Genomic DNA, 23,280 nt, shown 5'->3' with positions numbered 1-23,280 from the left:
AATGAGAACACAAAACATCTGCATATTTAGACATTTCCTTATTTTGGTAAAGTTTTCTTCTATTATATCCTTAAATGTTTTAATACTTCACTTTTATGCTTTTAAAAAACAACCCCTAATCTCTACATGATATATATCTAATATCTGTCTTTGATACATATAATTGTTTTCCTAATCAGTATATTTTCCTTACCCCTTTCCTTTGTGTTTTCTGCAATTTTCATCAGCCTAATCTCTGTGACACTAATTCAGATTTTGCCACCTAAATTCTCTTCCTCAGTCTTCTAAAGGTAGTTCTAAATTCTGCAATGGTTTTTTTTTGTTTTGTTTTTTCCTGTCGTCAGCTCACTTTCCTTCCTGTTGCCTTGCTATCTTGTCTTTCAGTTTTTCTTCTTTGTGTTCTTCTTTCATAGTGTTTATATTTTGTTTCCTGGGGAGTACAAAGTGATCCTTGCTTAAATTTTCTGCTGTTTCCTGCAGTAAGTCTTGTTCCAACATATATTCCTCTTTTGCTTTTCTATTGGTTACATTTCTTTCCATTAGTCAAATATTTTGCAGAACTTTTGCGTAATTTTTTTCTGCTTACTCATCTTTGAAATAAGTTAAGCCTGTTTCTTTCTGCTACTTGCCAGAAATATTATGAATGGAAAATCTTTGGCAGTTCTTCCTTTTTATTTGCCTACTTGTTGAAATTTAGTTTTGCATTAAGGACTTGCTATTGGATATTTTTGTTTCATTATTTATCTGCTTATAGTTTAGGTTGTATGGAATGAAGTGGTGGGGAAGAGAAGTTGAGGAGAGAAATATGGCAGGCTTGGGTATATTATCTTAGCACACACAACACCCACCCTCCAATTTTGTTGAAACAACTGGAGTTCTACCCAGTCTTGCAAACTCTGGAATTAGGCAGGATAGTCTGGGACAGGCTAATTCGGTATAAAAACCAATGTATCAAGGGCCATTTGTTTATTGAATAGGTGCTCATTTTTCTTTAGTAAATTGACTTTAATCGTTAGCTGGAAAATTCTTTAGCAGCATCTCTCTTCAAGATTCGCAGTATCTCTAGGTCATCATTCCTAAATGGAATGGCTAGAAAGCTGTATTCAGTGAATAGCAGAAATATTGGTCACCATGTTTCTTTTTTTTTTTTTTTTTTTTTTCACCATGTTTCTTTTAACATGGTAACCCTGGCCATTCCCACTGATGGCTACTCATCTTTGTTGGGTCCTACACCCAGCCTTTGCTCTTCCAAATTGAGTGTTAGTTGGACCTTCAAAAACTTTTCCATTTCTTTTCCACAAATCTAAGTCATAAATAGGGGAGATGAGTCTTGAACTTGGTATTCTCGTCCAATTAGTTCATCTTTAGTAGGCATTCTGGGGGCTTGTGGAACGGGTTTGTGGCCATTTTATAGTTTTAGGATAAATGCGGAGTTTCCATCTCTCTTTTTTGGTCCTTTATGATCTTTTAAGTGGACTTCAGAGAAAGGAGATTTAGATGTTAAGATGTTTTATATATTAACATCTATTTTATACTGTGAATAATAACTTTATTTTTTTGTTTTGTAATTTTAGTAATACTACAAATTGTTTTATATGTGTATATATATATATATAAAACCCAAATGGAATTTGTGTATCATCCTAGGTGTTCTTATCTTTAAAGTGACTTTATACGTGGAATTTCTTCAATTTTTAAAATATTCAATTAGTAACGGGAGAAATCTGTAACAAAACATATTTGAAAATGTAGCTCCCCCCCACAAGGTTGTTGATTTCTTGAAGTTATTTCTACTTTTATTTATATCCTCTGATTTACTGAAAATATGTAGCCTTGGTTACGCTATCCTTATGAATTTCCTCCCCCCAAGGAGTAGTTTAATATTTATGAATGTGCCATTGTCCTGCAGTCCTCACAAATCTCTAATATTACTAAAACCAATCAAGCAGCCTGAAGACATCAGAAACCATTCTTTCTAGACAGGGAGATAAAAATGTCACCCAAATGAATGAAAAATTTTTTGGTGCATCAATTTTCTCTGTTTCTCACAGTACTCCTTCCTTTCCCTGTATTGAAAGTTTCCACTTGTGTATTCTAGTAGATATAGTAGACACTTGATATTTGGGATTTTTCATGAATCCTCCAATCCACGCATTTGAAAATATTTAAAACCTTATACCCAAAAATGAGAAACCCCAACTTCCAGGAAGATTTTCAATGACTTGGACATTTTTTATATATCAAAACTTCCCAGTATTTTTTTGTAAGTTATTTGATGAAAGTAAAGGCACTCCTGATGACAAATAAAAAAATAACAAAGGCAAAATGAGAGGCAGATGCTGGGAAAACTGGGAGAGTAAAGTAGGTTCACTCACCAGATGGGGTTTCTGCACACCAGCCTGAGTTTCTGAGGGTTCAGATATTTGGGGCTGCCGGTCAAACCTATGAATGTTAAGTGACCAAATGCACATTTTCCCAGTATTGGTTCTGTGCTGATAATATTTAAAGAATCATGTTTTTGTCAGGTTCTTTGATCTCTCAAGGATAAGCAAGATAATTCATATTTTATCAACCCACGTCTTCAATTACAAACCTTGTGGTAAAGATCCCTACTGTCAAATTTTAACACTGGGTTCAGAATTCCCATTGCAAATTTACACTTGGTTTTCCAATTAAAATGGGCTTTTGCGAGTCCCCTGCTGATAGCCATTGGCTTGATAAAAAGTAACTTCATTTGCAGAAAGGGTGTTTAGGGAGCCCAGTGCAAGGCTGACTCTTCTGCTGTTGCCTTGAGCCCAGTTGTGCTGAAATATTAAACTTTAGTAAATTAGGTGAAATTGCAGCTTCCTGGCTGATACAATAATGCCCTTTACTGTTTTTCTGGAAACCATCTTCAGCGTGAGTTGTCTGCACAATTCTTCAGCTCTAAGAGAAAGAAAATTCAGACTTTGTCTGCACAATTCTTCAGCTCTAAGAGAAAGAAAATTCAGACTATCTTCCAAATCCAGACAACTTTTCCATTTTCAAGATAATTGTGCCCTATCCTGCTTATCTAATAGTGCTTAAACTTTCAAACTCATAGAATTGGATTACTTTATTATTTTAGCACCAGCTGAAGATAGCATTACTTTATCATACCCATCCTCAGATAAGCAGCTGGATCCCTAAAAATGTCAGTCTTAAGTAAAAGTAGCAACTTTTCCTTTATCGATGAATACATATTTTAATAGGAATAGAGCTATGGAAGGAAATCCTACTTCTAGTCACATTTATTTTCAGGTTTTTTTTTCTTTTTCTCTTTAAGAAGAGCATTAATTCTGAGGCGTTTTATTCATTGACCAAACATTTATTGATCAACTGCTATGTGCAAAGTTCTGGTGCGTTTTCACCCACGTATTTTAAACTGGAGTAAATGCGGAATTAGTAGAAAGGAACTAGGCAGGCTTGCATTTCTCTTCTTGATATATGCTGTGATTTATTCTGTGATGAAATCACTGGCGACAGCTTTATTGAGCTGTCTGGGCTGCTGGCTTCTCAAAGGCTCTCACATTGGTTTTTCAGGTTAAGACCTTATGCCTCTAGGAGAGCTCAGTTGAAATATATTTTTGTTACTAAGGTCACTAAAACCTTTGAAAGCACCTTTATCAAGGTCTTCGCAAGGTGGTAGAGTCCAAGGGTTGCTTTTGGAAAAACATATACAAAAGCGGATGGAATAGTCCAGTGAGCCCCCATATTACCACCATGGGGTTTAGGGTTTATGGATGTTCCTCCAGGGTTCAGAGTCAGTAGCAAAACCCAGGGAGGTTGCACAGTGGGCCCTGGGGCCACGCGCAGACAGAATAGCTTAGGGCCGAAAGAGGAGAGGCCCACGGCCAGATAAATAATTGGGAAGCCAGACCGTATCACGCTGTCATGGGATCGTCTCCTCTAGTATATAATACGTGAGATACTAACCAATGAAATGCTAACCCATATGATCCAGCCCAACATGAATTAGAGCAGGGGTCTGACACGTTGTTCTGGAAAGGGCCAGACAGTCAACATTTCCGGCCCTCTGGGCCGTCTGATCTTTGGGACCACGACTCAATTCTGTCCTTGCAGCGCAAAAGCGGCCCTAGATCAATAAGTACAGCCACACGCGGCCATTGATAACACAGAGGAATGGGGCAGGCGGTTGGTCCAAGGAAGCTCTTCACAGAAACGGGCAGGGGACGAGTTCGGCCTGCGGGCGGTAGTTTGCCCGACCCCTAGGGACGGCCTGGCCCCCGGAAATCCATTCGCCGTCCCTCTGAATCTGCCTTCAAGCAAGGGGAGGTGCTTGGAAGTCCCTAGCAGCCTCTGCGCGTGGGACGATCCAGCAGAGCGACTACTCCGTTGTCAAAGTTTTGGAAGTGGGCCCTCCCTCCCTCTTCTTCCGCCTCTCCGAGCCCTCGCTGTTCTCCGCAGGGGCGCAGAGCCAGGTGTGGTCCGCCTCGGCGGGCTGCGTGGGCTTCGGGGAAGAGCGCGCGGCCGCCCAGGGGCAGGTGAGGCCGCAGGAAAGTTGGAGCCCAATCAGCACGGCGTCCAGCTCCCGAGCCCCAACCTTCAGGTGACCCCGCGCGGCGGCGGCGGCGACCGGAGCCCGCAGCAGCGCCGAGCGCCTCCGGGAGGAGAGGAGGCGAGCTGGGCGCCTCGCCACCGCCAGCCGGGCTGCCACAGCGATCCGGGGCTGGGCGGGAGCCGGGGGAGAGAGCCGGGCCGCGGCGGCTACCTCTGCCCGCCGAGACCGGGCGGGCGGGGCCGGGGGCGCGCGCCGCCGCCGCCGCCGCCCCTCCCTCCCCGCCGCCTTGAACGCTGGAGGTGTGCGTGGCGGCGGCGGCGGCGGCGGCGGCGGCGGCGGGAGGCGCGACTCGGGGCCGCCCGGGCTGCGCTTCGCCGGGGCAGTGGCGGCGGCGGCGGCTGCGCCCGTGGCTCAGGATGCGGCCGGGAGGCGCGCTGCTCGCCCTGCTCGCCAGCCTCCTGCTGCTGCTGCTGCTGCGCCTGCTCTGGTGCTCGACCGACGCGCCCGCCCGCCCCAGGTAACCCACCGCCGCGCCCCGGGGGACCCCGGCCGCCCCCTCCCCCCGTTCCTCTCGGGCGCGCGGACTTTCGGCCGCTGCGAGGACGAGCCGACGGGCAGCGGCGGCCTGAGGGTGGGGTGGGACGGGGGCGTCCGGGAGGCGGGCTGGGTGCGTGGCGGGTATCGGAGGGGCGACGCTAGCCGCGGCCGGGCGCCGGCTGGGGCGCCGGGGGACCGGTCAGGGCGGCGAGGGAGCTGCGGCGCCGGACGTGCCGTCGGGTTCCCCGTCGGTCACCCGGGCTCTCCCGCGGGTCCGCGCTTTCCCTTTCTTCCCGCCCCGAGCCTCTTCGCAAACTCCGGGGTTTGGGAGCTGCGCCGGGAGCCAGGGCGCGCGAGGATGTCCCGGCCGCTGGGCTGCGAGCGCGAGGCCGAGCCTGCCAGCCCACTGCTCCCCAACTTAGTTTGCTTCCCGGCTGTGCAGGTTCTTGGTGGAGGAAAGCAGGGCGGCCATCCACGGCACCCGCGCCGCGCCGAGGACGCCCGGGAGCCCGCCGACCCGGCCCCCGCGCACCACGAACAGGTACCCGCGGCGCCGGGCGGCCGGAGGGCGGGGGCGCCGCGGCCGCGGCTCGGGGATGGGGCGCGGCTGCACCGCGGGGCTCGCTTCGACTTGTCTGGTTGGGACCACACGATTGAGTGGATTTGAGAGAGAGAGAGAGGATGTGTGTGCCTACGCGCGCGTGTAACTCTCACACTCCCTCAACCTCGCCTGTAAAGCCTGTCCCTCGGTGTGGATTTCTTCGAACCAAGGGAGATAGGAAAGCAGCTGCACTTTGAAAAAAATGGGTGCTGAGTTCCCCTCGCGATAATGGTGTGCTGAAAACCTCGAGAAGCAGCTCAGCGTGTCTCTTGAGAGGTTTGGTTGGTTTGCTTTGTGTCTTTATGCTTTCAAGTGCACCGGTGTAAGATTCACGTTTGGGAGCGTGGATTCTGTGCTCAGTGTTGATGTGTTTGTCCTTAGTGAATGGAGACAAATTTTTTCTTTGTCACTCCTGGGAGTATTTATCCATGTGCAATAATTATTTGGGTTTTATCTTTTCTTTTTAACTTGTCGTAAAAGTAATCCATTCTTAGTGCAGAAAGTTAGATGATATGAGAAATGGATTTAAAAATATTCACTCGGAGTCCCACCACCCAGAGATCATATTAAGGTTTTGGGTTTATATTCTTCCAGGAGTTTTTCCCATGTACGTGTATTTGTGAAATATACTTAAGATTGTACATTGTATTTTGTTCTGCCTTTTTTTCCCTAAAAAATCAGACGTATATGTGTTATTACAATGTTTTTTTTGTAAAACATTGCTTTTAATTGTTGCATAATTCATCGTATGAATGTGCCATAATCTATATAACTTTTTATTTTTGGACATTTAGATTGTTCCCTGTTTTGTTTTGTTTGCTATTAATAATTCTATGAAGTACATCCTTGTATGTAGATCTTTATCTGCATTTTCAGTTCTCCGGGGTGGATTGATAGAAGTTGAATGATTAGATCAAAGAGTATGTACATTTTAGGTTCTGAATACATTTGGCCAGTTGCTTCCTGGATGGGTTGAATCAGTTTACATTTTCACCAGCAGGATCTACTGCTTTGAGCCTCAGCCTTGCTACTATTTTTGCTTCTTTTAATAAATTTATTTATTTTATTTATTTCTTTTTGGCTGCATTGGGTCTTCGTTGCTGCCCGCGGGCTTTCTCTAGTTGCGGTGAGCGGGGCCTCCTCTTCGTTGCAGTGCGCAGGCTTCTCATTGTTGTGGCTTCTCCCGTTGCAGAGCACGGGCTCTAGGTGCGCGGGCTTCAGTAGGTGTGGCGCACGGGCTTAGTTGCTCCACGGCACGTGGGATCTTCCCAGACCAGGGCTCGAACCTGTGTCCCCTGCATTGGCAGGCGGATTCTTAACCACTGCGCCACCAGGGAAGTCCCTATTTTTCCCATTTTGTATACTGTCTCTTTTCCTCTATGTCTTGTGAATCCCTTTTCCCCTATGTATCTTTCTGTGTATTCTTGGATCTTGGACCATCTTAATTTTCTAACTGCATGACTTAAGGCTCTGGTGTAGTTCCTGCATGACCATCAGAAGGGTTTGGGGGATCCCAGAAGGAATCTTGAAGTGCAGCACGACATTGCCTTCCGCAGCCTCCTACTGGAATCTCACAGTGTATCAGAGGCACTGAGAGATCCTGGGGTAACAAAGCTTTAGAGAAAAATATTAGCCTGTACTTTTACTTTATACAGGATTGTGTATTATAGGTAGTAGTTTTCCAGTGAATTGGGGAGCGTTGCATCTTTTTCCAAGTCCTGGTACTGTTATACATTCTGGTGTTGTCCCTTGGGAAGACTTAGAAAGTACTAATTAAATTATCTGGTCATAGGCCTTTTTGGAGGTAAATCTTGGGTGAATTTTTCAGCTTCTTTTGGCGTACTTCTTTTGGCGTACTTCTTTCTACTTGGCATACTTCTTGAGCTAATACAGGTAATTCATATTTTTTTCAGAATGTGGTTCATTTTATTAAGGTTTTAAATTTTGTACCATTCTGTTGTATTTTTTCAAAACTTGTCTTTTGATCTACTTTATGTCCCCTTTATCATTTATGATTGATTATTTGTGCGGCAGGGGTACAAATTTTAATCCATACTACTCGGTTGTGTAGAGAAATTATAATTTTGATTTTTCTGTAGCTGGTCTGATCTTCTTCCAAGAGCCCCGACTGTAGGTAGAAGGTATAAGTAATAGTATAATAATAATACTAAAAGCAATAAGGGTAGCCAGCATTTACTGAATGCTTATTGTGGACACTGATCTAAGTCCTTTACATTTATTAGCTCGCTTAATCTTCAAAAAATACTAAGAGAAACTCTTAAGATACTCACTTTATAGATGAGGAAACAGGCACAGGCAGACGGAGTCAACTGCCCAAAGTCACAGAGTTGACAAACTGTGGACCCAGGAGTCAGACCCAGGCCATGTGGACCCAGAATCCCACACTCTTAATCTGCCTGCTGTGTAGTCTTTCACAGGTGCTGGGCAAGGTGGAGTGTCTGTGTGTGTGTGTGTGTGTGTGTGTGTGTGTGTGTGTGTGTGTATGTGTGTATATGTGTGTGTGTCCAGGTTAAAGCTTAGTCAGATGTGCCAACTTAAGCAACTCTTTCTGGTATGTTTATTCTTTCTGGGAGCAAATGCCCACTCTTTCAGATTGTTTCCACCGTCTTTTCTGACTTTCAGATGATACCCAGATCTGAGGGGGAGAGGGGCTGAGGTGCGGTGGTAGAGTTAAGAGGTGGGGTTCATGATCATGGTATCCTTTGACCCTCTAGTCTCCAAGGGGATGTTGTCCATTTCCCATCTGCTGGATGGGTACCCTGATGATAGCCAGCGATGAAAGCTGCAGTTTGTGGTTCGTTCTTCTCCCTCAGGCCTTCCACCTGCTGGTACTCTCCACTGTCTTGGTCTCACCTGAGCTCCCATTAATGCTACATTTCAGGGATCCGGTGAAGATTCTCTTTTAGTTCCATCCTGAGTTGTCCTCTGCAACATTTGCTACAGTGCTACCTCACCCAGCTCTAGCTGGCTAGCTTCAGCCAGCCTCCCCACTGTTTTGGGGCCCTATCTAAACATACACGGACCAAGGCTGGTTCAGGAAGCTTAAGTATCAGTACCTCCCTCTACTTGCCCCACAAAGTGGATGTGACCCTATGTTAAGTTAGTTTCACGGTAGAAGACTGCCCAAGAAGTGATCTTTTTCCAGAGTCCTAATTGGGGGAGGAGACAAAGCCCCATCTGCCCTTGTTGTTACCCTCACCTTTCTCCAAGCCAAAGCTCTCTCTTTCCTTTCTTTCTCCTTTTTCCATCTTTGCTCTAGGCTGGAAATGTGCAGGTTCCCCTGCATCATAGTTTCTTTTTTTTTTTGTCCTGACTCAAACCTGAGCCTTAAGCGTACATTGTGGGGACTGGGAGTGAAAAAAAAAAAAAAAAAATTGGGAAAGCTCCAAGAGCTGAGTCTTGCAGGTAAGGTAGTTAATGTGCTAAAGAGGCATAATGGGAGGAATTTAGAGAATCTTTTCTTGGGGCTGTAGCAGATCCTATTTCACTTGTCCAAAGCTGAATATTACCTTATTCTTTCTCTTTGCATTCTTTTAGGAAAAAGTCTTTATCTCTTTATACTCCCCCAAAGAATGCTTCAGAATAACTAGGGAAAAGTCATGTCAAAGTCAGAAAGACAAAAGAGAAAAATATACTAACAGTTCTCAAAATATGACCCCATCACAATGGATTGTTTCTCTTTCTAGTAAACTTTGTCAGTATGAGTCATTGGTTTGTTTGTTTTTCAAACAAACAGCTCTTGGATTTATTTCTCACTTCTGATGTATTTCTGTGTTCTATTTCCTTTATGTGGTTGTTTTTTTTGTTTGTTTTTTGGTTTGTTTGGGTTTTTTTTTCCTTTGTGTTATTTTTATCTTTTAAAATATCATTCCTTTTTTTCCAACTTAATGTTTTGAAGTGAATGCTTCATTTATCGATTTTTCCCTTTTTCTTTGTGACAACATTTACTACTATGCATTTTCCTTTGAATGCAGCTTTGCACCTGTTCTGTAAATTTGGATACATAGTGTTTTGGTTTTTAAAAATATATTCTAAATTATTTATAATTACATTAGAACATTTTAATTTTACCCCCATAGTTCTTTAGGAAAGTACTCTCCCCGACCCCCAGAGTAGCAGTTTTAACTTCCTTCAAGAACTTTTCCTTTGCATTCACAGCTTGTCTGTTTGGTGCAAGAGGCCTAGCTTTCAGCCTGTCTTTTAGGAGAGTACTTTTAAATTTCCAAGTGGTTGGAATTTTTTTTCTTAAATATTAATTTAATATGTGTTCTTAAATAATATTAATTTCATTTTTGATTATAAAAGACACCAAATAAAATCCTGCCATAATGTGGTAAGTGAGCTCCCAAATATTCAGTCATTAGACATGAGAGATCGGATTATTGTGACATTAATGACATGGTCAGAGCAAGTGTGTGTAACTGTCTGGCTTGGAATTCCAGGGTCCCTCCAAGGAAATCATCTAGGTCTCAGTTATGGTTTTCCATCTTTTAGTGGCAGTGTCCATTTTGGCTTTAATATCCACGGTGATGATTCAGGATCCTGTGGCTGGCTGGGACTTTCTGGATAGAAGCCACTGTTCTTTGAATGTCCTGCTGAGTTGGTGCCTCTTTCACTGGCCCATCTGGGAGGATTGGACTACAAGTCCACCAGAGTTGTGGGGACCCCACTTCCACTTCTCTGCTTTCCTAGAGAGGTTCACCTGCTATTGCCATTAATGACCTTTCTTTCCATTCCCTGTGACCCTTCCTCCCTGCAGTAGAACTTGATTTGTCCCTCTTGAGAACTGGGGTTCAGTAAAGGGCAGACATCAAAAGTCAGTCATGTTATATCCCAACTCATATTATTGTAGGGAGCATTACTGCAGAGATTTTATTGTATGTTTTTAGATGAACACACTGAAAAGGAAAACCACCTGTCATTTCAATGTCGAAAAAAATGCTAGTATTCATATTTTCAGTAATTTTATATGCACATATCTAGTAATTTTGCTATGCGTATTTTGGTATGGATTAGTAACGTTTTTGTAAACAGCATCTGAGCTTTTCTTCATGTCATTAGTATTCTTCTGCAACATAATTTTTAGAGCATGGTGTTTGAACGTATGCACGTACTGTAATTTATTTATTCTTCCCTTTGGTCACTTCAGTTGTTTATTATTTTTGATTTTGATGTGTACTCTAATATGAACAAATTTATAGCCTTACACACAATCTTGATTATTCAGATAAATTCCTAGAAGTGGAGGGGCTTGATCAAAGAATATGTGAAAATGTTAAAGTGTTGCTATGACTTGTCCAACAACAATAGTTGTTCCAATTTATTCTTTTGTAAGCAGTATATGAGAGTGACCATTATCACAAATTGTTGCCAGTTCTGTGCATTAGAGTTTCTTTTCACTTTTTAAAATTTCATACTCAAGAATAGTATTTCACTGTTGTCTTAATATGTATTTATTTGTTTACCATTGTGTTTAATTTTTAAGATGTTTGTTGACCATTTACATCTTCTTTTAAATTTTTTATTATTTAAAAAAATTTTTAAATTGAAGTATAGTTGATTTATAAAGTTATGCCAATCTCTGCTGTTCAGCAAAGTGACTCAGTTTTACACATATAGACATTCTTTTTTCAATATCTTTTCCATTATGGTTTATCCCAATAGATTGGATATATTGATAGTTCCCTGTGCTATACAGTAGGACCCTGTTGTTTATCCATTCTAAATGTAATAGTTTACATCTAGCAACCCCAAATTCCCAGCTCATCCCTCTCCCCACCCCCACCCATGACAACCACAAGTCTGTTCTTTATGTCTATGATTCTGTTTTGGTTTCATAGATAGGTTCATTTGTGCCATATTTTAGATTCCACATATAAGTGATATCATATGGTATTTATCTTTCTCTTTCTGATTTACTTCATTTAGTGTGAGAATCTCTAGCTGAATCCATGTTGCTGCAAATGGCATTATTTTGTTCTTTTTTATGGCTGAGTAGTATTCCATTGTATATATGTACTGCATCTTCTTTATCCATTCCTCTGTTGATGGACATTTAGGTTGCTTCTGTGTATTAGCTATTATGAGTAGAGCTGCCATGAACATAGGGGTGCATGACTCTTTTTGAATTATAATTTTGTCTGGGTACATGCCCAGGAGTGGGATTGCTGGGTCGTATGGTAAATCTATTTTTAGTTTCCTGAAGAACATACTGTTCTCCATAGTGGCTGCACCAACTTACTTACATTCCCACCAACAGTGTAGGAGGGTTCCCTTTTCTCCACACCCTCTTCATCTTCTTCTTTTTTTAAATTGGCTCTTCATAACCTTGTCTCTTTTACTGTAAAGATATTCTAGTTACTTGTTGATTTACAAGAGGTTTATAAGTGTCAAAAGTATCAAACTTTTATTTATCATGCATTTAAATTGGCTTTCTAATATAGTTAACATTTAATTATGTCTGTGGTTATTTAATCTGTAGAAGTTTTCAACTTTTCTGTATTCATGTCACTTATATCTACTTTTAGTGTCAAAAATATCAAACTTTTATTTATCATGCATTTAAATTGGCTTTCTAATATAGTTAACATTTAATTATGTCTGTGGTTATTTAATCTGTAGAAGTTTTCAACTTTTCTGTATTCATGTCACTTATATCTACTTTTATTGTCAATTCTGCTTTTGAATTGATTAATTTATTGATAATTTATTGACATATTTAGTACCCTGAGATAAGTGGACATCTCTCATTTTAAAATATTTAAATCTTTCCTCCTTCTAGAACTTCTTTTAGCACATGGCAAAAGGGGTGGGCTTTTTATTAAGTTACTATTATTCTATTATATACTTTCTCCTTTGAAAATTACTGTTTTTTAAATTTGAATTAAACAACTGCTTACAAATCTAAAAAATACCATTTAGATTCTCTTTTCAGTGTTTGACATTTGTCTCTAAATGATCCTCTCCTCATTTCTTTTGTTTTGTTTCCATTCCTTTCTTGGTCAGTTGGCATGTCTTCTTTCTTCTAATAGTTTTAGCTTTGGAGTGTGGATAGTAGTGTTTCTGAAACTTCAGATATTTAAGAATGCAATTCTTATTTTTCATCCATGAGTAGTGAATTATTGCATCACAACTCCACTTTTAAAAAATTTTCATCTTAAAACTTTTGTAAGATATTCCTCTATTTTCAGGCTGTTAGGACTCTGAGAGAGAAATAAAGGTAATATTATTTTTATTTCTTCATAAGTAACCTATTTGATCATTTGTTTTACTGGATCCTGTCAGGATTTTTTCTTGAACTGAAAATTTAAAAAATTCACAGTGCTATGTCTTTGCAATGACCTCTTTTGATTAATTTTGTCTATAAGCATTTTTAATCCACTGACCAGTTTATTTTTAAATTTAAAAAATTGTGTAGTATACCTTTGATTATTCGATGTGTTCCACAGAGTCTGCTTTTATTTCGAGAAGACAGTCTTCACTTTCTGTGTTCCGTCACTATACCTCTTACCCACCATCCCGGTCCCGTGCAAACAACTTCACTTCTCTTTCTGAGTCTGCTTTTCTCTTTGTCCTTTTCCTCTGCTCTCTGGTATGGCTTCTCAAATTTGTCCTCTACATTCCTGAATTATTTTTCTCTTCGTGTCAATTTTGTTTTGCCCTGTCTAAAACAGTATATCTATTACATTTTTAGATGTTACAATTTTTTTCTTCTTTCAGCCTCCTTCTTATCAGCTCAGTTTATATCTTAGAAAGCATCTAAGTCGCCTTTTAAGCCCCACCTTCCATTTCTTCATATTTTCTTGAGAACATGAAGCAAATGCTTTCTAAAGGTTTCTTCTGTTTCTTATAGTAAATGTTTTTCTGAAGTAAGATTTTTCTCTGCATCTTAAGAATAATGTTCTATCCCTAAGTTAGAGAATCTTTTAATAAGTTTTATAACTTGGGAGGCTTTTTTTTACATATGTTAATTTATTTATTACATGCAGTAGAACTGATGAGGTAGGTATTATTCTAATTCCTATTTTTTTTTTTTTTTTACTGAACTATAGTTGATTTATAATATTGTGTTAGTTTCAGGTGTGTAGTAAAGTGATTCAGATATATATATATATATCTTTTAAGATTCTTTTCCATTATAGGTTATTACAAGGTATTGAATATAGTTCCCTGTGCTATACATTAAATCCTTGTTGTTTATCTATTTTATATATAGCGGTGTGTATCTGTTAATGCCATACTCCTAATTTATCCTTCCCGGGGGGCTTGTTTTTTAATTTATATATCCCCAAATGAGGAGTCCTTTCTCTGGCCTTGTGCTCATCAGAAAGAATGCCTTAGAACCCCCAGTGGCTCCCACCAAGTGCTGAAAGATCCCCCTTCTTAGAGCGTCCACCAGATGAGAGGCTGAGCCATTTAGCCCTTAAACAAATGTCTGATTTTTTAAAAATTTGAATTGAAAAACAAATCTGGCAAACTAGAGGTAACATAAATTTTACTTATTTGACTTTTTAAATACTGGACCTTAAAGCCATCTCTTGCTCCCCTGTCTTGACCTCATGACTGTCAGAAAGTGCACATATTCCTGAGTGATCCTAATCAGCCTGGACTTCTGCTGCTGCCAGGGCTGGTGGGTGACATATGTCACCGGAAATCCAGAAAGGGCCGGGCTCCTGGGCCTCTCCCCGTATCTGCCACCCCCTTCACATCCCAGGGTGTGTGAGATGGCTGATTCCCTTTCTATCCCCTTCCATTCCCTCAGTGCTGCTTTATATATAAATGATATGATATGACATGGTATGATATGGAAATGACATGATATAGTAATGATACGGTATAGTATGATATGATGTAGTGTGGAATGATGTGATATGGTATGGTATGATATGGTATAGTATAATATGGTAATGATATGATATGTTATGATAATGATATAATATATGGTATAGTATGATATGCTGTAGTGTGGAATGATGTGATATGGTATGGTATGATATGGTATAGTATAATATGGTAATGATATGATATGTTATGATAATGATATAATATATGGTATAGTATGATATGCTATGATATGATGGTGGTGTAATCTCAAGAGGCTGTAGAAAGACAGCAGTGCCTAAGCACTGGTACAGCAGCGCCCAAACCAGCTCCTGCTGCCTCAGGAAGCAGGTCCTTCCTGTGTGGGAGTAGCCACCTGATTTTCCGGTTGGGGCAGGCTCTCCATCTCAGGTAAATAAAGACAGGCAGTGGGAGGAAGATCAAAACCGCTCCAGTTTTTTTTCTCCCTAGACCTGCTCTGTTTCAGGGGTGAAAATTTACATCAGCTGCTGGTAATTTCTCCACGTGATGCCCTATTACTAATAACTTTTCCTCTCCCAACCTGACACATTTCTAAAGCAGCTATCTGTTGCCATCAAAATGCGTGGTTGTCATTTTGTGTAGACTTGTGTACTTCCGTAAGAATGTAAACAGTCTGGAAGAGGGAGAATCAGACCTTGTTGACTCCTCACTGTCTTACACTGAAAGTTGTGATAATGTTTTATTGGACATTTTTCTGTTGTCTATGCTCACACTGGGGTCATAACTGCGAGCTTCAGAAAATTCAAGATGAGCGTGAACTAGAGGTTGTAAAAAAAAAAAGGCTGTAGAGCTAAACATAACTCTGGAACAGCTAGCTGATTTTTACCCTTTTACCCCTTTCCTCTGCACCCCGCCCTCCAAGTAGATGAAGGCTATTAAATTTTACTTTTGAGGATTGGTATCTTTACTTCTTTGCTTTTAGAAGTAATGATACTCCGTGTGTCCTGATTTTGAAAATTCAGTATGTTTTAAAGTTGCTTGGAGTCTGGTTGCTGGGTTCCTTTGAAATGAGGCTTTACATCTTGCATTCTGCCTCCTTCCCTACTTCCCAATCCTATGTGTTAATTGCAGCTCTTCTTTTAAAGGTATACAGGGGGGTTCTCTTCCATTTCTGCACTTCTGGTGTTCCCTGTTTGAAAATGGATGTATGGTGCTTCCCAGATTGACATTTTTTCAGTCCCTTCGTTCCCTGGTGCCTGTGTCATGCCTTTGGCTGCTCTGGTCTGGTGTAAGCTGCAGGGCATGATTGTCCAGGGGGAGGCAACCCAGAGAGAGGGCTTCAGAACACAGCCTTTAGTCCCTGCCAGGCTTCTGTGGGCACATTGACATGCGGACAGCAAAGCCAGGATAAACCGGCAAGACATGAAGAAATGTTCTGCTCTTTCCTTTGCTTTGTAGGGTAAGTGGACAGGGGATCCGGAGTTCAGGAAGAAATGGTGTGCGATTGGCCCGACTCTCACTTCAGAGGTGGCTGGAGATGGAATTTAATTTTCTATTTCATATCACTCCATTGCCTACTTGACAGGGCCTCTCTTCACCAAGAGCCGGGGTGTTTCCTTTTATGACTTCAGAGGTGACATTAGGCAGTCAGCAGACAATACTGTTTGCACCGGGCGGTTCCATTGCAATGTAAATCAAGGTGGCCTTAGCGCTGTCTGGACTTGTGTATTAATTCACTGTGCCCTTCATAGACATTTTCCTTGAACCAACAGGCATTAGGATGAAACAACAGAAAAAAAGCCTGCTGCCTGGGGAAGGAAGAAAGTTTTTTTTTTTTTTTCAGGAGTTATAGAGAAACACAAACATTTGGAAGGATTAGGTGCTAACAGAGGAAATATTGAGAGGTGAGGCTGGGACACAGCAGAAGGGATGTGACGAGAAGAAAAGGAAATAAATGCATCTCCTCATCTGCCAGGAGAAGTTATTCTTTTTAGAGCCACTAGCAGAAGCTGCTTTGTGGTCTCAGGGTGCAGAGGTTCTGCGACCTCTCATTTGGGGGCCAAAAAAGAGGCTCTTTAAAGAGCAATTGATGCTTTGAGTAAACTTTAAGGAAGTGTTCTCGCATCCTGGTGTCTTGTTTCATGTCTCCTTTTGCCATTAAGAAGATGGTTATGGCTTTAGTATACTTATCTGTACTCAGTAAGAGAATTAGCTTATCCAGGGCAGTTAAATCTATCTTGTCTGTACTTTCAGATTTAAAAAACTTTATTTTGTCCCACGAATACTAAGAATACATGCTGTAGATAATCAGTCAGTAATTTCTTGGGAACAGTCATATCCATGGGCATATTATTTCTAAAGATAATTTTATAGGGCATAACCTGAGCTTTTGAAATTATTGAAAAATAATTCCCATTATCTTGTCAGTTACAGTTGTTAGTTCTAAAAACACTAGAATTCTCTAACACATAATTTTTAAACTATGGTATTCCAAAAAACTAAAGTTGTAGGTTGTAAAGACCATTAATTTTGAAACTGATTAAAATCTCCCACTGGTTCCTGGAATCTTAGTTGGATTCAACTGGTACCCTCACGTGCTGTCTCAGGAGGATATACTCAATATTCCATATATTCTTTTTGATATTATACCTCATTATTTCTGTACTCTGTGAGATATAATGTGTGATCCAAAATTTTGTGTCTGGAGTGTATTTTTTTATAGCATATGTGCTACTTTGTTATTTCAGGGGAACATCTGTATTTTAACATGTTTATATTTGTCACCATAGCTTTACTATTTGCACATTAAGTTTGTGGGCACATTTTTGTGTTTTTGATTTGGGAGTTTATCCAATACTCCCTGTTTATTTTGGGGCTGCAAAATACTCATGTTTTCCATGTCTGGGGAATTTTATTCATGAGATAGATTGTAGTTCGGTGAGGTCTGCATCTTCTCTGTTTCTTTCACCACAGTTATCTGGAACCCCCAGTGTGTTAGGATTTGAGTCCTCTTGCCTTGTGTCAGTAGTGGTGCTAGGTTTTTGAAGGTACACATTACCATGTTGCATTGCAAGAGAGCCATTTAACGAGCTTCCCTTGGTAAAATACCAGTGTTAGCAAAACCTGATTTATAATTGTGTGGTTGTGTGTGATTATATCAAATAAAATTTTGTAATTGGAGGATGGATTAAAACTGCAGGGTTGAAAACTCATATCTGCAAACATTTCTTAAAGGGAGAACATATTGATACATTAACAAAGAATTTGAATAAGTAGACGGGAACTTTTATGATACTTGTACTCCTAGGAGAATTTTTTTCTAATAAAAAATTTAGAGGTTAGTGATCATTTATCTCTGCAGTCCATCATAGAACTGCTGCTTCTGTGGGGTTTTGAGAACTCATTGAAAATTCACAGATCATTGGAAACTTTTCATAGAAATGTAACTTTAGGGTAAATAATGATTTAAAAAAATGCATGGCCAAAGCAAAGATTTAGTGTTCCTCATATTTATGCTGGACTTCTGATGGAAGATCCTTTTAAACCAAGATGCATATTCTAAGCTAGAAGGTCGCCACATAAAAATTGATTGTATAGTGTATTAACTACTCATGTATGTAAACTATAGGCTGGTTTCTTAGTAAAGCTCTAGCAATCTGAAAAAAGTGTAGATTTTACAGAATTTTGAACACTATAGGATTTCCTCCATTTTTCTCAAGAGTGGTGAGAATAAGACATGTATCACGTTTAAAAGATTGTTTTATATCATCTTTACTATAAAAATCAGTAGAGGGCTGGTGTTTGGGGTAGTTTCAAATGTGGAACTTTCAGGGGTTTTTTAATAAATGTAATTAATTTTGTAAATGTAATTTAAAAATCTATGAATTTTATTCAGTGTAACAAATTCTTTAAAATGAAACTTATTTAAATTAACAAGTTTAGAGGCGGGACTTCCAGATGGTGGAGCGAGGGTAGTGTCTACATGCCCCTGGATCTCTACATGCAAAAAAATGAGGTTAGACTCTTACCTGACACCATACACACAAAATTAACTCGACATGGGTCATAGCCTTAAGAGCTAAAACCATAAAGCTTCTAGAAGAAAACACAGAAAATTTTCGTGGCCTTGGATTAGGTAGGGTTCTTAGATACAACACCAGAAGTGTAATCAATAGAGGAAAAAATTGATAAATTATATTTTATCAAAATTAAAAGCTTTTGTGCTTCCACATACACCGCTAAGAATATTAAAAAGATAACCCACAGATTGGGAGAAAATATTTGTAAATTGTATATCCAATAAAAGATTTGTATGCAGACTATATCAAGAGCTCTCACAAGAAGACATCTCAATTTAAAACTGGGCAGAAGATTTGAATAGACATTTCACCAAAGAAGATACACAGATGATATAAATGGCCAATAAGCATATTAAAAAAATGCTTAACATCATTAGTCATTAGGGAAATACAGATCAAAACCACAGTGAGGTCTCCACTTCACACCTTTTGTGATGGCTCTTCTAGTAGTTCCACTATGAGTGGGGCAGCTCCCTCCTGAAGCTCATGACAGTAGTCCTTGTTATGACCCAAGAAAGGTTTATTACACAAAGTGGGATGTCCCGAGGTGGGGGAGGGGAGGATGGCTCTCCAGGAAAAATTCAGGAACAGAGAGAAAGAGGGAGAGAATAGTGAGTACACAGGAGTTTTGTAGACGCCTTATGAGTCCACAGATAATCCGAAGACCTTGAAGCAATTTACATTTGAGGAATTATTACAAGAGTGACTAAAAATCAGTATCCCTTTGGCTCCAGGAGTTGTAATTTCTCATTTTTTCTTATTATGAAAGCCATGAGCTTTGCCATCCTGAGTCCTGTAACAATCCCTCATTCAAATTGCCATAATCAGTGGAGCCAGAGCTGACCTCCTATTGAAGAATGTTGGTGCTGGGAACAATGTTAAGATCTTCCTTTCCTCATAGAAAGATGCACACAGTGACAGGGGATGTTGAGCCTGTGTTTTACAGTTTAAAATACGTAAACGTGTGTCTGTTATACCACAGAGTATGATGAGACCCACTGTTATAGTTTAAAAGAAGGCACCAAGACATCTGTTTCCTACAAAGGGGGACCTCTAGTTAGCCAACCTTTAAAATGGTCATATCGGGAACAGGGGAGGGCAGCAGTCTTTGGCAGACAGCTTTCTTAAGGCATATAGAATAGTCTGTTTAGGGGGGAAGGTCCCTCATTTTCAGTAGGTCCCATTTTTTTATCTGCCTTCATCTGGGCTCCAGGTTTGAGAAAGGATGGCAGAATGGGCAGGTGTTATTAAGTGGGAAAGGGAATTCTCCTTGGGTTTAATAGATCTGTAGGTGAGTACTGTTCTCTTTTATGGCTAGAATGAGGAGAAGAGGAACCCTTGTTATATTTTGGTAAGATGTCATAAGACTTAACAGTCAAGAGCTCCAGGTAACTATGGCAGAGGGCAAAAGAGATTTATCTGGGAGACCACTGTCCATTTTGTAATATCATGAGGGTGTCTTTGAATAGGTCATATATCTCTTTATTAGGACTCTTTATTAGGACTGCTGCCTGTAGACAATAGGAAGAATGGAATTCCCAGCGATGCCTGTTTTAAGACTCATGACTACACTGAGTGAGTAGCGTGTACCCCAATCAGAGTGGATAATATCTGGGGACCCAAAGGGAACTAACAGAGTTTTGGTGAGACCTACAACAGTGGTGTCAGCAGTAGCATACTGGGAAGGATAAACCCAAAGTAGGCCCACATAAGTATTAATCACTGTGAGGCCATAGTGACTTATGCCCACAAGTTGGGGCAACAGCTCAATACAATCAATTTGCTAATGAATGAAGGGACATTTGCTCCTTGGTATAATCCTCATTGGCCACAATGCCAGGACAGAACAGGCCACAGAAATCGCATTGGGAGGCTAAGGTTTTGGTTGCAGCCAGTGGCATTGTGATACCATGGTGTTTGATACCATGTTTAAGAATCCAAGGTCCACAATGACTTGGGCCCTTAGAGCCAAGGAAATGGGAGTGCTATATGAGTTTACTTAATAAATGTGAGCAAGTTGGTCAGCTATGGCATTAAAGTGAGCCTTTTCCATGGGACCTTTAGAATGAGCTGAGTCGTGGGAGACTTCAATATAGTATATTAAAGCAGTAGTATATTCCCAGTGTGGAAGGCCCCATAGGGAACAATCCTGAATATGAAATCTAGTTTGTGCTTGTTGGTTAGACCAAACAGTGGACCCATTAGCTACCCCCAAGGAGTCTGTAAAAATATGGACAATGAACATTTACTGAGGGACTCCTCCAGTGCCCACGTGACTGACCTTGTGGCCCATCCTTTATCTACCGTGTCTTGGCAGTGGTATGGAAAGAAGTAACTCTCCGGTGGATTCACATGGGATGGTGGTGCTCTTGTCCATAAAATAAATGGATTCCCTTTCTCCTAGACTCAGGGGACCTTGCAAGTGGCCTATGGGGCCAGGTGAGGGGCCATCTTTCTCGGGCAAGGAGACTCCAGAAAGCATGAGAATTAGCGTGTAGAGTTTCCAGAGTAAAGAAACCACCAGATGCCACTGGTGGCATTGTTAGCTGGGTGGCTTTTGGGGTGGCCTCCAGGGCCTGTCATTGGGGTGACCTCCATTCAGATTGACCTGATTTTCTTGTGATTGCCTAAATAGATCTTAATGAAATGAGTAGATGGGATGTATGTTGCTTCCAGAAGCCAAATAGGCAAGTAGATGTTGGGCTTGAAAGGGCTGGGAAGTAGGGTTATTGACTGGAGATGGTTTGGAGCAGCCTTCTGGGGACCAAACGATGCCCCCAAATTAAACTGAGGTGGCAGAGTCTTGGATCTTTTGGGGTGCGGTGACCCAACTGTGGTTAGTCAAAATCTGGACCACAGTTCGAATGTCTTGTGCAGTAACTTCATGAGTTTCTGGCCTCGGTAGAATATTGGCAGTCAAAGGCCATAGCTGGTGTTTGAGAACAGAGCAAACCCATGAAGGTCCTGTCTGCATACATGGTGGGGATATATATATATATATATATATATATATATATATATATATATTTGCTACACCCTGCAGCATGTGGGATCTTACTTCCCTGACTAGGGATCGAACCTGTGCCCCTTGCAGTGGAAGTGTGGAGTGTTAACCACTGGACCACCAGGGAAGTCCCCCATGGTGGGGATATTGATGTAGCCCACAGGTAATTGAGTGAGGGTATATCAGAGCACTTCATAGATAGATGCAAATTGCGACTGTGAAGCTGGAGAAATGGGGACAGAATAAAATATATTAGTGAGATCAGTAACTCCTGGGATCTACCTCACGGAAGATATCCTACCACCCCCGCTCCCTGCCGATGATGTTTATAAGCTTTCTTGTCTAAGGAGTCTTACTCTCAATTGTCTGGATTTGAGTTTTCACCCTGGGGCTTCTCTTTAGTGGCAGAATTAACTTGTGAATTTTCCTTTTTAGGGTTTAATAAGGCTGTGACATGTTGAAATGCTAGAGCATTAAAAAGGATTCATAGTCTTTGTCGATGACCTTTAAGAATGCATTAGGTTTTTGTTTTTTGTTTTTTGGATCTTTAGGAGGTGAGAAGATAAAGCTGGTTAACATTTGAGTTTTAGCTCCTGGATGCCAAGGGCAAGTCCCTCTGTGCCCCTGAAGATAAGGAACTTTATGGCAAAATCAGGGGCAGGAACAGCTGCAGATGTACTTGGTGTTCTGAGTGTTCTAATTAACCATTTCCCCTCGGGGAATGAGCCTCAGCGGGCTACAGGGGGATAGCTCTGCATCCCAGCTCACCTGGGGGCCCCCCACTGGCTCACTGGGGCAATGGTGGTGGTGGAATCAGCGAGCAGCATCACAGTTGTGCTGGAGGTGACAGACGCAGGTGGGAGATGCGACTTGGAGACTGCTGGCACTAGCCAGTCAACAGTGGAAGTGCAAGTGCAAGTGCTATGACTTTGAAAAAGAGTTTGAGGGGGACCTTCAAGATGGCAGAGGAGTAAGACGAGGAGATCACCTTCCTCCCCACAAATACATCAGAGAAATACATCTACATGTGGAACAACTCCTACAGAATACCTACTGAACGCTGGCAGAAGACCTCAGACTTCCCAAAAGGGAAGAAACTCCCCACGTACCTGGCTGTGTGGCTGACAGGATTTTGGTGCTCTGGCCGGGTGTCAGGCCTGAGCCTCCGAGGTTGGAGAGCTGAATTCAGGACATTGGACCACCAGCGACCTCCTGGCCCCATGTAGTATCAATTGGCGAGAGCTCTCCCAGAGATCTCTGTCCCACCGCTAAGACCCAGCTCCACTCAACGGCCAGCAAGCTCCAGTGCTGGACACCCCATGCCAAACAACTAGCAAGACAGGAACACAACCCCACCCATTGGCAGAGAGGATGCCTAAAATCATAATAAGTTCATGGGCACGCCAAAACACACCACTGGACACGGTCCTGCCCACCAGAAAGACAAGATCCAGCCTCATCCACCAGAACACAGGCACCAGTCCCCTCCACCAGGAAGCCTACACAAAGTGAACCAATCTTACCCACTGGGGGCAGACACCAAAACAACAGGAACAATGAACCTGCAGCCTGCAAAAAGGAGACCCCAAACACAGTAAGTTAAGCAAAATGAGAAGACAGAGAAACACACAGCGGATGAAGGAGCAAGGTAAAAACTCACCAGACCAAACAAATGAAGAGGACATAGGCAGTCTAC

The 23,280-nt window shown here is 41.5% G+C and overlaps 1 protein-coding gene across 3 annotated transcripts in view; it reads left to right on the top strand.

Moving 5' to 3' along the window:
• ST8SIA6 (ST8 alpha-N-acetyl-neuraminide alpha-2,8-sialyltransferase 6) overlaps positions 1–23,280 on the top strand; it is a 261,570-nt gene that overhangs the window by 98,412 nt on the left and 139,878 nt on the right. The window contains exons 1-2 of one of the 3 annotated variants that reach the window (XM_082385523.1): positions 4,936–5,057; positions 5,520–5,618. The exons of the other annotated variants lie outside the window; for them this stretch is intronic. Of the exons in view, the coding sequence (XP_082241649.1) occupies positions 4,957–5,057; positions 5,520–5,618 (200 nt within the window). The 5' untranslated portion in view covers positions 4,936–4,956. Of the gene's footprint in view, positions 1–4,935; positions 5,058–5,519; positions 5,619–23,280 lie in introns of those variants that run through there. 3 annotated transcript variants of the gene reach the window in all.

Source organism: Balaenoptera borealis, assembly GCF_965194805.1.
Source record: "Balaenoptera borealis genome assembly, chromosome: 3".
Taxonomy (NCBI): Eukaryota; Metazoa; Chordata; class Mammalia; order Artiodactyla; family Balaenopteridae; genus Balaenoptera; species Balaenoptera borealis.
The sequence above is the reverse complement of the archived record's forward strand: the minus strand, read 5'-3'. Positions and strand labels throughout refer to the sequence as shown.